We start from the raw sequence: 15,319 nt of genomic DNA on the forward strand, positions 1-15,319 counted from the left end.
AAAGCAGTCTCAGAGAGCAAGGATAAGGAAGAATCTGTTTGGGACAGGAATGGAAAGGTGTGTTGAGAAGGGTGAATCTGTTAATGATTGAAGTACTTTACATCCTTCACAATTGCTTTCTGTTAAGGATTGAATATTTGCCCAAAATTCATATGTTGAAATCCAAACCTTCAATGTGATGGTATTTGGAGTAGAGCATTTAGGAGGTGATTAGTTCATGAGGATGTAGCCCTCATGAATGTGATTTTAGTGCCCTTATAAGAAGAGACAGGAGACCTGTCTCTCCCTGTCTGCTCTCTGCCATGTAAGGATAGAAGGTGAAGATGGTCATCTGCAAGCCAGAAAGTGGGTCTTCACTAGGAACCAGATCTGCTGGCACCTTGATCTTGGACTTCCCATCATCCAGAACTATGAGAAGTAAATGTTTGTTGTTTAAGCCACCCATTCTATGGTATATTTGTTGTAGCAGCCTGGACTGACTAAAACAGATTCCTACCTATATTTCCTACCTCATCTCCCCCTTCTGCCCTACGGAAACCCTCCATTCCAGCCCACCTGCCCTTTCGTTATTACACAAATTGGCTTGATTTTCCAAAGTTGTCCTAGAACCATCAACCTCCTCATAAACAGATCCCTGACCCCGAGGTCTAGAATCTCTGGAGCTAAGCCTCCTAATACTGGCCTCTATTCGTTCATCCCCTAAAACCTCCAAGGACCACTGGTCTTGGGGTCAGGGAACATGGGTCTGAAAGCATATCTTATTATATGATCATATGACAGACATTCTAATTCAGGGCTAACACTTCTTATAAGCAAAATGAGAGAAATAGACCATATAATTACAAAAGCTCTTCAACCCTATTTCATGACTGTAATTCTCACCCTAATTTTTTCAGCAACTCCAGTACCACTAGGAATGGTTATAACATTTTCTTTTTCTACAAAAAAGGACCAGGCAGAGGTAAGAGGCAAGCCTCCTGCTAGTAGTGGTCTGCTGTGAGTCCCCATAGAGTTTTGTTATTTATATTGTAACAGACCATTGCCATATACTTGAGAGGCGATTTCTTACAATATTTTTTCCACTCCTGTTGGAGGTTTGACAACCAGCAAGACAAGCTGATACATATGTGATTCCATTTTCACCGCACATGGGTTCCCATTTTGTCTCTGAACATTTGCATCTTGAGTTGCAATCTGAAAAGAGAGCTCGTTCATGATAAGAGACAGGTTTGGTTCTGAAAAGAAATATAACAATATAAAATATTACCTCTTAGCAGGTAGCACCCAAATATTTTCAAAAACTCAATGTTCTTGAGTGATATAAATGATACTACCAACAAAATTTGCCTTTTAGAAACACAGTTTGTCATCAGAAATGGCAGCTTCTGGTCATGAAATGTGAGTTTACTAATAAACAGCTTTCTTTTGAAAGTTATCTTTAGAGGTTTACAAATTCACATGATGTCCAGTTCTTAGCTTATAGCTTTCAGTCTACAGCCTCTAGGATCTTCTAATATACTTCTGTGCAAAGGTGTATAAAAATAGTTAACAAGGTAGAAAAGTAAACTTTTAGAGCAATTTATGACATTACTTAAATGCATCACAGGTGGTGTGTGTGTGTGTGTGCAAATTTCATTCAGAATTGTTGTCTGAGTGGAATGGATGTTGCTAATGGTCCAGTAAAAGGAAAAGTAGCCAGTTATCAGTTAATTCTCTTTCAGTATTTGCAGGAGTTACATGTCCTCTTGCGTGTGCGTAACCAATAAGTGCATTCCCAGTTCGTTCAACCATTCTCCTGTGTATCCTCCCAGTGTATAGTGCTCTTTCATATCTTATAGCATCCTTTCTTACTCAAATTCACAAGTAAGTTCAATGACTTACCCATTTATTTGTTCATAAATTTTACTGGAAGCCTACTAAGTGCTAGCTCTGGGAGAATAGGAGATAGTTACAAACATTAATGAGACAAAATTTGCCCCCCCCAAAAAAATTGGCTTTTTTGAGTTATTTCACAAAATTGTGATTGCATTCTTTCTTTTCTCTTTCATTTTTTTTGTTCTCTGCCATTCGCTTTCATATTTACCCTTCATCTCTCCCAGTATTCTCTCTCCCTCACTTTTTTTTTTCTGTCACCTGAATGGCCTAATCCTTCTGCTTTTATCCTTTTTTTACTATTCAAATTCCTCTACTCTTCGCATAAGGAACTTTTGCAATGGTATGTCATTTCTATCTGCACCATATGTGCCATTCTTTGGCCCTCTATACTTCATTTTTTCTGTTCCTTATTTTCAAATTTATTTATTTGCCTATTCCTCATCTCTTTCTCCCCATTCTTTATAAAGATAGCTGAGGAGCTTAAACAAAGAAAAAAATACAATGAAGTGTACAATCAAGAGAGGCAGGAACTATTTTTGTATTCACTCCCATATGTCCAGAACCAGGAATAATTCCTGTCACACAGCAAGCTAAGAAACAAAATTTCTAGTAAGTTAGTCAATTAAAAAATGGTACTTTATTTTGGAGAAATAAATTAATCACTTGAGCCTCTGCCTCTGAGAAGTATTGTCATTAATAATGGCAACCATAATTTCTTAATCAATGTAATACTTCATCTAGTAGAACTGGTATGATGAATTTTGTCACCTCAAAACTACAAACCAAAGACCTCTGAGATGTCTCCAAACAGTGTGAAAGGGTACTGAACTAGGCCTTCTGAGATGTGCTATAGGAATGTTTAATCCTGTTCTCTTCCATAATTTGTTTCCATAAATTCTATTCTCTCCCATAAATTGTTAACTGAGACTGTTTGTATTATCTGAAAGCATAAAACTGCCTTTTAAAGTCTAGAATCGTTTAACTCTGGAAACTGTAGGGCTGAGATTATAGAAGGTTGGTGCTCAAGGGAACATTGGAGTAATCTATGCCAACCTCTCATTTGGCAGATCAGGGAAGTCAGCCCCTAAGTGGGTGGGTAACGTGCTCAAATTCACACTGCTTGCTAGCGACAAACCTGGAAACAGAACCCTGCCAGGTCTCTTGACTGTAAATTCTTATGTCCACATCAGTGTTGTCCTTGTTATTGCAGAAGAGAGATTTCTTCCATTATCATATCTAAGGCTTGTCTTCAGTTTTCCTATTGAATATTCAGGTCAAGACAGCGTTTGGAATAAAGCAACATGGAAAAACCCATGGGAAACATTTTATATTTTATTAAGAAAAATACTTTATAGTATTGAAAGTTTAATGTATCATCAGGGGCAGAAATCAATGGGATACATGTTTTCTGAAGGATGTGCTGACAGTAGATTTGTAATTTAGAATTTTAATTATAAGAAGAGTTTTAACAAATATGCCAGAATGTTTATACCCAAATGAGATTTTCTTTCAAAATAGTTATGCTGAAAGATGAGAGCTTTTCCTTATAGGTTAAATCTTTGCCCTTGTTAAGAATATTCTCAAAAATATACAAAGGAATTTCAAAATAAGAGCCTTAGAATATCTTAAACAACAGTAGCATTACTGCAATAGTTCTGGTCTTTCAAGGTGACTGCTTTGAAGAGGCTAGTACTCACTCAAAGAAAATGTTACATTTTATTTCTTTAAAATATTTAATCTTTGATTATGTAGGAATACTTTTAATGGGAATCTCAAAGTTTGCTTTTGCTGTCTGCTTTGTGTTTACTTTTGGCTTAGAAATTATGATGTAGAAAGAATGTTCTACATTGAATCATGCCTTTGTTCAAGCCACAGATCCATGCAGTTGCCTTTAAACAAGGATAACAAAACTAACCTCATAAAGGTGTTTTGAGGATATAAATGAGATCATGAAAGTTAAGGTGTTTTGGAAATCACAAACTATAAAGTCATCTACAACTGTCCCTCTACTGTGAGGATTTCTGGGACAGTTAAAGATGGCACTGGGCTTCTGCTCTCTCCAGAATTTTCTTCCACTTCATTGTTACAACTAACATTCTTAATCCATATCGCTGACTTTCACTAAGGCAGCACTGCACTCAGCTGAGTCTAACAATGTGGCTGTGATAACTTCCTGAAGCCATAATTTATGAACTTTGCATTCACCAATCTTCCTGAACATTGTAGATGGCCAAAGCTATAACAGGCGCTCATTTAGCAGCAGATGAAACCAGGTTAATAAAGGTGATGGAAGTTGGAACATAGAGACAAAACAGATAAGCAGGGAAGCAAGAGTAGGAAGGGAGATTGACAGCAGGCTGTAAGCAAGAAGCCACAGAATAGGCAGGAAACAGAATATAGTGTCAGGAGTGTTTGCCTTTGAGCCACAGGCAGAGTTTCAGGTGGCCAGGCAGATACAGTTGGGGAGGCCTTCCTGGCACATAATAGAGGCTTGATAACTTTTTTAGAAAACAAATAATGCATAGATAGGTGAAATGATGAAGAAGCTTACCTCTGGAAACTCATGTTAAGTGGTAGAGTGAAGGGAAAGACTCTCAATGGGCAAGGGCAATATAGTTCCTACAAGATCCAACCTTGTATTGAGAGAGACTCGGGAAACCAAGCAATGTAATCACCCGCCCCATACAAGATGACAGGCCTGAGGGCATCACTAAATATTCTCCTGACCAATTGCAAGACACTCAGCTAAAGAGAACTTCTATGGGGAACACCGGGTTGAATGACAGGCATTCTTTCCTGAAACTTTACATGATTCAAGCACAACAGCAACTATGGCGGATTGCAAAGAGGTAACTCCAGTTCCTCAGATGTTCAAAGGAGAAAAAAAAAATTGTTTCCATGAATGGCACATTTAGTTGGTGTCAGGCAAGTAGTATTCACTTTCATGTATGTTAGCTTGCTTAAACCTTACAAAAGTTTAAAAGGTAGTTATTACTTTTGTTTTTAAGATGGGAAAATTGAAGTTGGATTAGTTTAAACCACATGTACATCATTTCATTAAGAATAGACAGAGGCATTATTCAAGGTTTGTATTTCTGCTATCATGTTGTTGTTCTAAATTAATCAGGTTGGTTCTCTAGTGTAAAATATGGGTTTAGCAATTTTTATATTTCTCTACAATCAAAGGAGATGACAAATTTTGGTGACAATAACAGATTCTAAGTATTGTCAGTTACTCCACAATAAAATACTAAGTCCCTTACCATAGTTATGATGTGTAAAAATCAAATTCCTTTTTTGCAACTCCACCAATAATTGATTTAATTAAACCAATATCCTCAAACTATTTAATGAGGGAACATACCCTTGGTAGGAGACAGTTAGTCCTGCCACATCAGAATTTTCACAGCCCAGTGCAAACAGGGAAAGAAATAGGAGGTAACCAAAGACAGATGATCCCAAGTAGAGTTTTGCAGCTCCACACACACTGATTCTGAATTTTTTCATAACTATCCCTCCGGAGAATATTCCAAGGGCCACTGCTGGAATGTTGATGAGCCCTGAGAAACAAGAAAAATATCATTTTGTGAATCTCTAAAAAAGATTTGAGTGTACTAACAAACTTTCTAAAGACTATTTTGTCACTTTAAATTATAGAAATAGTCACTGTCGTCTACTGATATATACAAAGAGTGTATGATGAGTATCTAGGTTATAGATTAATGGTGGTACAACTGCACAGTCTCAGGTTCTGTCTAGCATAGAGTATTAAATTAATAAATACCAAATGAATCAATAAATCTTTCTGGTCTCTCTGGTCCAATTCTAGCATTAACAAGTACAATTAGGTAGCATTTAGGTGCCCATTAATCTTCTTTAATGTTGTGTATAAAAAATAATAGGCACATAGAATATAGAAAGCTTTTTTTTTAAGTCTTGGTTTCTATTTTCTGCCTCCCGCCCTAGCAAAATTTGTTTTTGTTGATCCAGCTTGTTAGCTTTCAGTGTGGTCTCCTTCCTAATAACAACAATCACCACCTATATTTACTTGCCTATAATGTACCAGCCACTGTGCTAAGCATTTGATATGTTAATATTATCACATTGAATTTTCACCACAACCTTAAGAGTAGGCATATTATTAGCCTCACTTCAGAGAGCTGTTTGTTCATAGTCACAGTTAGTAAGTGGGCAAACCAGATTTGAATGCAAAGAGACTGATGTCAAGTCCTATGCTTTCAATCACTGCTATGTTGCCTCTCCTTCAGGGGTTTGGGAAATAGTATCTTTGATAAATAGATGTACATTATCTTTTTGGATAGATGTGCAACCTCACTAGTAATCTAATAACTGTGAGCTGTAAACAACACTAGGAAGAGGTTCAATTTAGTAGTTCAGAGCTTAGACTCTGGAGACCCAGCTGCCTAGGTTTAGATCTCAGTTCCACCACTGAGTAGCTGTGCAACTGCAGGTAATTCTTTGAATGTCTCTAAACCTGTCTCATCTATAATATGGAGCTAATAATAGCATTGTTGAGGTAACTAAATTGCATTATTTATGAAGAGTTATCAGCACAATGTTTAGCACAAAAATATCATGCAATTAATTTCTATCCATTCGATTTACAAAGATGAAAATATTGGAGGTGGGGTGGGGAATGGAACTCTTGTATTGCAAAAGACTTGGGAAAAGAGGCACTTTGATGCCCTTTGTTGGATTGTAAATTGTAACTCTAAAGAAGAACAATCTGGCACTCAACAATAAATAAATTCTCTGCTAATTAGAATTTATTTCTCATATTGTCTACCTGTCAATCATTGATGTCCATGTTTTCTTGAGGTTTTGAGATAATACATCTCTTTCAAATAATAAAAGGGCTAAAGTTTGCATGTACTCTAGTCAACAGATAAGGTTCAAAGACAAAATCAGCATTTGCTGTAGTAAAAAATAATCTCAAATAGCCATGTCTGACTTACAACCCAATGTGAAATTGTAAAATAAAAATGAAAACACTGACATCTAGTGATAATGACATGCAAATTTTCTTCTCTCTTTCCCTTTTTTTTGTTTATATACTTAGTTTCTTCACAAAGCATCACAGAACCCCAAATATCAACATACAATGGTCTTTGGCTTGCTCTTACATTATTTAAAAAATATATATTGTGGGAGATCAGTCAGAGTGGCTGAAGAAATTATAGGAATAGAAAGAAGCAGACCCTCTTGGAAGGCTGGGGGTGGTTTGCATAACTTCAGATAGTTTGGCTGAAGGCAGCCAGATTCTCGTTTCAGGAGCCAGAGAACTCTTCAGGCACAGATACAAAGGAATATAGGGGAGTTTATCTGAATAGCTTATTTACTCATGTGGTCCTAAAATCAACCTTTGATCATTCACAGGCAGGATGGCCATCTCCGGGGTGGGGGCAACCAGGTTAATTACCCACAGGTGTGTTGACTCAAAGCCCTTTGTCAATTAAATCTGTACTAAACAAATGCAAGTGTTGCCAGCTTGGAGGGGCAGCAAACTCTGTTGGGCCCCTAGTGCCGGCAGCCCCCTGACCCACTGTTTCACTGATTATCGGTGTCTAAGTACGTGTCTCAGCCATTGTGCAGCTGGGGACTGCAGGACAGACCCCTGCAAAATATTTCTAACATGTACAGATGATAACAAAGGGATACTTTGTTTCATCTGTTTTTATTTGACCATAGGTTGTATATGTTAACATTAAAATTATCATATTAGAAATCAGTCCACCTTAAAGGGGGCATGATCATGAAGTCAGTGAAATGGAAAAAGAGAAGAAATGCTAACTTTTGCTTTTCCAGCTGAACTGAGGTTGCTGGGTATGGCAAGCAGCAGAGATGAAAATCTGGAACTTTGAACAGCCAAAAGTCAACTTAGAGGCACCTGATTACTATTTTAAAAACAGTGAATAGATTATAGAAAATATATCAACAAACCCAGTTATTTAGGGCCCAAGTTAATTAATGTTAATATTTTCTCCTAAATTTTCTGATTTTTTAAAATGTGGAAGTAGATAAAATTAGTTCTCCCTTTGTTTCAGGTTTCGTCTTCCTTCTCCTGAAGTAAGTGCTGCTATGAATTTGATATATGTCCTTGAAGTGCCTACTTTTACACATGCACATACATGCAATGAATATATAAAACATAGTACCTGACTGTGAATGCCTTCCACAAAGCCAAAGCTGACACAAACAGCAGAGTTCTACATTTTCTCTCTCAATTCCATCCCCAAAATTGGTTTATGAAAAAAGTATCTTCTGAAAACCAAGCTCCAGACTGAAACCTTCAGAGCATGTTTCTAGCATTGTATTTTATTTTGTAAAGTACCAGTTGAACCTGGACGTAAGGAGTAATAACACAAGGTGTAGCCTTGTCTGTAGCTATGTGCCGTGTTGGATTCCATTCCCGACCCCCAGCAGCCTAGAATAGCCTGAGAACTGAAATGGGATAATCCTAGGGACATCTGCACCCTGAGTATAAATTGTTAAAAATGAGGAATATCCTTTCCTGATTTACCTCTTTTTGGTGGCTAGTGTTTTCTTGAAACTTCCAGAACATTTCATGTATTATCTTGACTCCAGATCCTTCCGCACAAGATATTTGGTTTGTCTGATAAAAACGTCTACCCTCTTTCTCACACTTTCATCTTTTAATAATTTCTTATCCTTTCTCTTGATTTAGGTATCATCATCTTCTGCTTGATAATTCTTTCTGGTTCCAAGATTAGGTTTGTTCTCCCAGAGTACTCTGAGCTTCCCCTAAGTAGAGTTCCTTCTCATAGGTTCCACCAGCCATATGAGGCTTCCAGGGGACATACCTGGCACCAGGGCTCACAACTTGGTCATCAGAACCCCATTTTCTCACTCATCAGGAGTATCTCGTGCAGGGTCCCATAGGCAGCAGACTTGATGCTTTAACAATTACCTGCTAGCTTTTTCAGTTCATGTATCCCACCCTGCAGCCAAACCCGCAAAGGAAGAATGGTGAATTGAATTGTATCCCATGTTCCTTCAACGGTTTCCAATAAAATGTGCTAAATGAATAAACCTTAGTGTATTAATGTATAGCACTTCTCCTGCATATCTTACTCTCCTATTTCAAAATAACTAAATTATAACACAACTCCAAAAAAGATTAGTGCATTTCAAATATAATGTTGGCTTGATTCTCCCTTTCAAATTTCACAGGATGTATTAAGTTGTCCAGGGCAGGTCAAGCTGATAACACATTTCCTTCACATCATATAAGATGTGTTTCTTCCCTCCCCATGCTTCTCTTTCATTTTAGGTATTTTTAAATCTTTTAGTGAGATAGAAATTAAACTTTGATTTATTGTCCACCCACATCATAAAATGTGTTGATCTAAAAATTCTTACCATTTACCATCAAGGAAGTATTCCAAATGGAAATATTAATTTACACTGGCGTCTAAAATTTGTTTCAATTTATTTTTTGTGTTTTCTTTTGAATTCAACATGCATATTTACCCAAATATCAGAAAAACTTAGAGAAATTTAAGAGCTAACTTATTATTATATTGTTGTTATATTTTATTATATAATTATTATTGTTTTAGCACACTCATCAGGTTAAAGATCTTATTCCTTGATACTGATGTAAAAAGGAGTTATGAAGGATGTGTAAAATGTTTGAGATGGTCAGACCAATTACAATAGACTACAAACTAGAAACTTTGATTTCCATACCGATGCCTCCAGTTGAAATAGTTATGAGTTATAATAATAATAATAATAATAATAGTACTTGGAGATGTTTTAGAACTTCTCTGCTAGTAAAGTTCATGTTATATCCTGGACCTTCACAAGAAATCCAAGTTTATTATAGATGATCACACAGACTACCAAACACCCCAGGGAGAAAATGCAAAAATAATGGAAATGGCAAGAGGTAAGTCAAATTCTTGATTTTGAAGTATTTTCATTTTTCTGTTGGGACTTAAGGAGATTTAAAAATTATATCCCTCTCTTCCCTTCATGTATTAAAAAATTGAGAAACCATATCAGAAGCAAAAATGGAAATTGATATCAGCTTTATTACTGAACAACTGATTGCAGTACATGACCAAAGAGCAAAGGCTTGACAGCCTTTCCTGCTGATGTCTCCACCTTCTCACACCTCCTCAGTTTAAATCCTACAATTGTCTCTACCCAGGATTGCTGCTTCCTGTAATTCTGTGTATGCAGGAAATAAAAGGCTTAATCTTCAAGGTTGGCAGCCTTTCAACAGATAAGATCTATTCATTTGAGAGATGTGTATCAATGCATGTCTCTCACCAATGATCAAAGGGGTAAGTGTGCTGTAGGCAAAAACCTAGTGTTCTAATGAACTCCCTTCAGGGAAATGAGCAGCCCCTCATGATATTGGTCCCCCTCTTCTTGTCCCTTCAAGCCGTATTTACATTTATAGAAATTCTTCACGTCTAATTGGTAGGCTACATAATAGGAAAAAGGGAGGAGACCAATGCTCATTTCTAACACTAAAATTCATATATTAAATGGAGATAACTCTCATATTTCTTTCTCTTTGACCACAAGCAAAGTTTGAGGAATAGAGACAAGAAAAGTGAAGGTCTTTATGTCCTGCCTGTGGCTCCCAGCTGGATGATGAGGGAGTATTCTCATTCTTTTCATCTTTTGCCCACATCCGTTAGAGGAATCTGTTCTTGTCTGACTCTTACCTTTAATATAATCTATACTGCATGTCTGTAGAAATGAGTGCCTATGTCTGGATTTATAATAGCATTATTATTATATATTATAGTATACATAATATACTATCTATAATACCATATATTACTATATTATTATAGTATTACCATATATCATATATTATACTATATTATCCATACTATATATAATATACTATAAATTTTAATATAGTATATAATACTGTCTTATAATATAGTGTAATATGCTATAATACATTATAAATAATATAATATATATTATATTAATACATATGAAAATACATAATATTTTTATTTGCATTTTTTCTGCCTTTAACTATAATTATTTAAAATACTATTATGAATAACTATAATTATAATATGATTTATAATATAAATAATTATAAAAATTTTTAATATAAAATCATTTTATATATTATATACAATAGTTATGTTGTATATATTATATTTATTATTTTATATAATTTATTATATATACAATATATAATTAATACATATTATATACATAATATATATTAGATATTTTAAATATATATTTTATAATGTAATTATAATACTATCAAATTTATAATATAATCTATAAATATACATGTAAATTCATAATGATTTGTAATGCTACTATAAATAATTGTATGTATAATTTTCATAGTATATAAAATTGTATATTTATAATATATATTATATTATCTATTATAGTATTATAAATAACTATTAGTTAAAAGCAGAAAACAACACAAATGTCCATGAACTATAAAATGAATAAATAAACTGTGGTTTATTTATGTAATAGGATATGACATAGCATGAAAAAGAATGTACCACTGCTATACACAATATAAAATAATCTCATAGATTTCACCTCAGTTGAAAAAAGCAAGACACAAAAGAGTATATAATATACTATTTAATTTATATGAAGTTCAAAAACAGGCAAGGCTGGTCTATGATAATATAGTTTAATATAGTTATTAGCTTTGGGGAAAAGTATTGACTGATAGGAAATTTAAGCTTTCTGGGGAACTAAAATATTCTGTATGTTCTGGATGCTGGATGTGACACACACACACAAACACACACACACATATATATATATACACACACACATATATGTATATCAAAATGTGTCCATCTGAACTGTTTAAGGTCTGTAGACTGAACTGTTGATAAGTTATATCTCAATGTAGACATAAAAATGAAATAAAGTCTCTCTTAAACTTTAAATCCTCATCTATTCATGTTAAAATCAATATAAAGCATTGATTAGCATGCCTGGGGTATTGGGGAAAAAAGCCACAAAATATTTCTTTAGGTCAGCCAATAAGTAATAAAATTAATTTGAATGAATTGATGTTAAAATTAAAAATGTTCAGTGATGTAACCTTAACATCAAGAATTTTGGAGAAAAATCTTTTAAAACTAAGAGTCAATTATATTAGCATGTGCTATATTCCCATTACCCAAGATTATCATAGAAAAATTATATCTCCTAAAATACATTTGGCTGTTTTTTTCTCCTTCCAGGTCTCTTTCAGAGGTAGAAATATAGAGTGATTTTTACAATACTAGAGAAAATTACTTTATACCACTGGAGTCTCTCCTATCATAAAGGAATATGTCCCAAGAAACAAAATACGTTATGCCTTGAAACAGTAACATTAAATGACATGTTCATGGATTAAAGAAACGAATCTAGATTTTTTAAATATCTAATTACTTCCACAGTGGTGGTCATGTATTTGTAGGTTCTGGTTTCTCTTCTTTCATTTCTTCATACTTTTCTATCTTATTATTGACTGTGTTGCTAGAAACACAACCCTTTGAACTAACTCAGTTGCCAGGAGTCAGAAAAGTTTTTTGACTGTGAAAATACAAGTTTTGTTTTGGAATGAACATCTTTTAACCTCTCTCGTGCAATTTATATAATCCTAGAAACTGTTCATGTAAAATGGCCACTGTTTTGAGGTTTTGGCTGCACTTAAAAGACAAATATCCAGTATTATTAACAAACTCCTCATAAAATGCATGTTTCATCTCTATGACATCACTTCAAGAACTGCTTGCTCTCTGGGTTACTTACCCACAGATGTGAATAATTCTTGCTACAACATTCTTGCTACTTTTTGAGCTCATCTAAAATGTCATAAATTACCTAAATCTTGGAACAATCTTCTCTAAGATTCCCAAGTTAATCAGGTACATCTAAGAGAGTCCCTCTGAGAAAGCATGAAAGGCAGATGAGCATACCGATCACAAAGTTGGCCCTGGAGGATGACTGTCCATACTGCTGCTCAATGTACTTTGGTTTGTATGTCACCATGCCGAACAGAGAATTGAACTGAACAGTGCTTGTACATAAATATAGGAAGTATACTGGGTTTCCAAAAAGATTCTTCAGTGATGGAAGAAAATCTATAAAACAAAAATAACATAGACTAATTAAAGTTGGTGTCACGCATGGAAGAAGAAGTAGCCGTGCCAGCAGGACTTACAGGGCTGGGGCCCATTGTCACAGAGTTTGGGAGTAGTCACAGTGTGGCGCACATATACACTATGTACGGTAAGCCACTGGCATGCGTCAAGCCTGCGAGCTGGCCAGGTTCAAATCCAGACATAGGCACTCATTTCTACAGACATGCAGTATAGATTGTATTAAAGGTAAGAGTCAGAGAAGAACAGATTCCTCTAACGGATGTGGGCAAAAGATGAAAAGAATGAGAATACTCCCTCATCATCCAGCTGGGAGCCACAGGCAGGACATAAAGACCTTCACTTTTCTTGTCTCTATTCCTCAAACTTAGCTTGTGGTCAAAGAGAAAGAAATATGAGAGTTATCTCCATTTAATATATGAATTTTAGTGTTAGAAATGAGCATTGGTCTCCTCCCTTTTTCCTATTATGTAGCCTACCAATTAGACGTGAAGAATTTCTATAAATGTAAATACGGCTTGAAGGGACAAGAAGAGGGGGACCAATATCATGAGGGGCTGCTCATTTCCCTGAAGGGAGTTCATTAGAACACTAGGTTTTTGCCTACAGCACACTTACCCCTTTGATCATTGGTGAGAGACATGCATTGATACACATCTCTCAAATGAATAGATCTTATCTGTTGAAAGGCTGCCAACCTTGAAGATTAAGCCTTTTATTTCCTGCATACACAGAATTACAGGAAGCAGCAATCCTGGGTAGAGACAATTGTAGGATTTAAACTGAGGAGGTGTGAGAAGGTGGAGACATCAGCAGGAAAGGCTGTCAAGCCTTTGCTCTTTGGTCATGTACTGCAATCAGTTGTTCAGTAATAAAGCTGATATCAATTTCCATTTTTGCTTCTGATATGGTTTCTCAATTTTTTTAATACATGAAGGGAAGAGAGGGATATAATTTTTAAATCTCCTTAAGTCCCAACAGAAAAATGAAAATACTTCAAGAATTTGACTTACCTCTTGCCATTTCCATTATTTTTGCATTTTCTCCCTGGGATGTTTGGTAGTCTGTGTGATCATCTATAATAAACTTGGATTTCTCAGAGGAAGAATTAGAATCCTCTCTACTTTGGGATCTTGGTAAATTCTTTGGTAAATACCAGAAAGGCACAGCTGCAAGAAGACTTATGATTCCTGCTATTAGATAGCCAAGCCACCAGGCTCCTACCCACTGGGGATCTTTTGGGGTAATGGTTATGTGATCTGAAAGACAGAAGGGATGGCTAAGTAATACAAACAGCAAAGCTAATATGTTAAAATAATATACTTAAAAATAAATTCTTGCAAAACTCGGTAACATCATAAAATACCTAATAATTCATCTATGCTATTTTTTTTATCTGCATCTTATCACAGGCTTACCTTGGAGATTTTGCAGGTTCAGCTCCAGACCACCACAATGAAGTGTATTTCACAATACAGAATCACATCAATTTTTTTGTTTCCCAGGGCATACAAAAGTTATGTTTAACTATACTGTAGTCTATTAAGTATGCAAGAGCATTATGTCTGAAAAATGTACATACCTTCATTTAAAAAAATGTTATTGCTTAAAAAATGCTAATAATCATCTGAGCCTTCAGTGAATAGTGATCTTTTTCCTGGTGCAGGATCCCATCTCAATGTTGATGGCTGCTGACTGATCAGGGCAGTGGTTGTTGGAGGTTGAAATGACTGTGGCAATGTATGAACATAAGAAAATGATGAAGCTTGCCACATAGATCAACTCTTTCCTTCATGAAAGTTTTCTCTGTAGTATGCAATGCTATTTCATAGCATTTTTACCCACAGTAAAACTTCTTTCAAAATTGGAGTCAATCCTCTCAAACCCTGACACTGCTTTATCAACTAAGTTTATGTAATTTACTAAATCTTAGTTGTCATTTCAGTAATGTTCACAGCATCTTCATCAGGAGTAGATTCCATCTCAAGAAGCCATTCACTTTGTTCATCCACAAGAAGTAACACCTAATCTGTTCAAGCTTTTTTTTTTTTTTTTTTTTTTTTTTTTTGAGATGTAGTTTCACTCTTGTTGCCCAGGCTGGAGTGCAATGGTGCGATCTCAGCTCACCGCAACCTCCGCCTCCTGGGTTCAAGCAATTCTCCTGCCTTAGCCTCCCTAGTAGCTGGGATTACAGGCATGTGCCACCACACCTGGCTAATTTTGTATTTTTAGTAGAGACGGGGTTTCTCCATGCTGGTCAGGCTGGTCTCAAACTCCTGACCTCA

At 35.5% G+C, this 15,319-nt stretch overlaps 1 protein-coding gene across 5 annotated transcripts in view; it reads right to left on the bottom strand.

The window, feature by feature from the left end:
* Window positions 1-15,319, bottom strand: part of SLCO1C1 (solute carrier organic anion transporter family member 1C1) — a 57,253-nt gene that overhangs the window by 13,542 nt on the left and 28,392 nt on the right. For all 5 annotated transcript variants that reach the window (XM_063640755.1, XM_055280439.2, XM_055280438.2 and 2 more), the window contains 4 exons: window positions 14,048-14,293; window positions 12,852-13,016; window positions 5,240-5,435; window positions 1,070-1,235 (listed from right to left, as the gene is read on the bottom strand). In XM_063640755.1, the coding sequence (XP_063496825.1) occupies window positions 1,070-1,235; window positions 5,240-5,435; window positions 12,852-13,016; window positions 14,048-14,293 (773 nt within the window). The remainder of the gene's footprint in view (window positions 1-1,069; window positions 1,236-5,239; window positions 5,436-12,851; window positions 13,017-14,047; window positions 14,294-15,319) is intronic.

Source organism: Symphalangus syndactylus, chromosome 5, assembly GCF_028878055.3.
Source record: "Symphalangus syndactylus isolate Jambi chromosome 5, NHGRI_mSymSyn1-v2.1_pri, whole genome shotgun sequence".
NCBI classification, from domain to species: Eukaryota; Metazoa; Chordata; class Mammalia; order Primates; family Hylobatidae; genus Symphalangus; species Symphalangus syndactylus.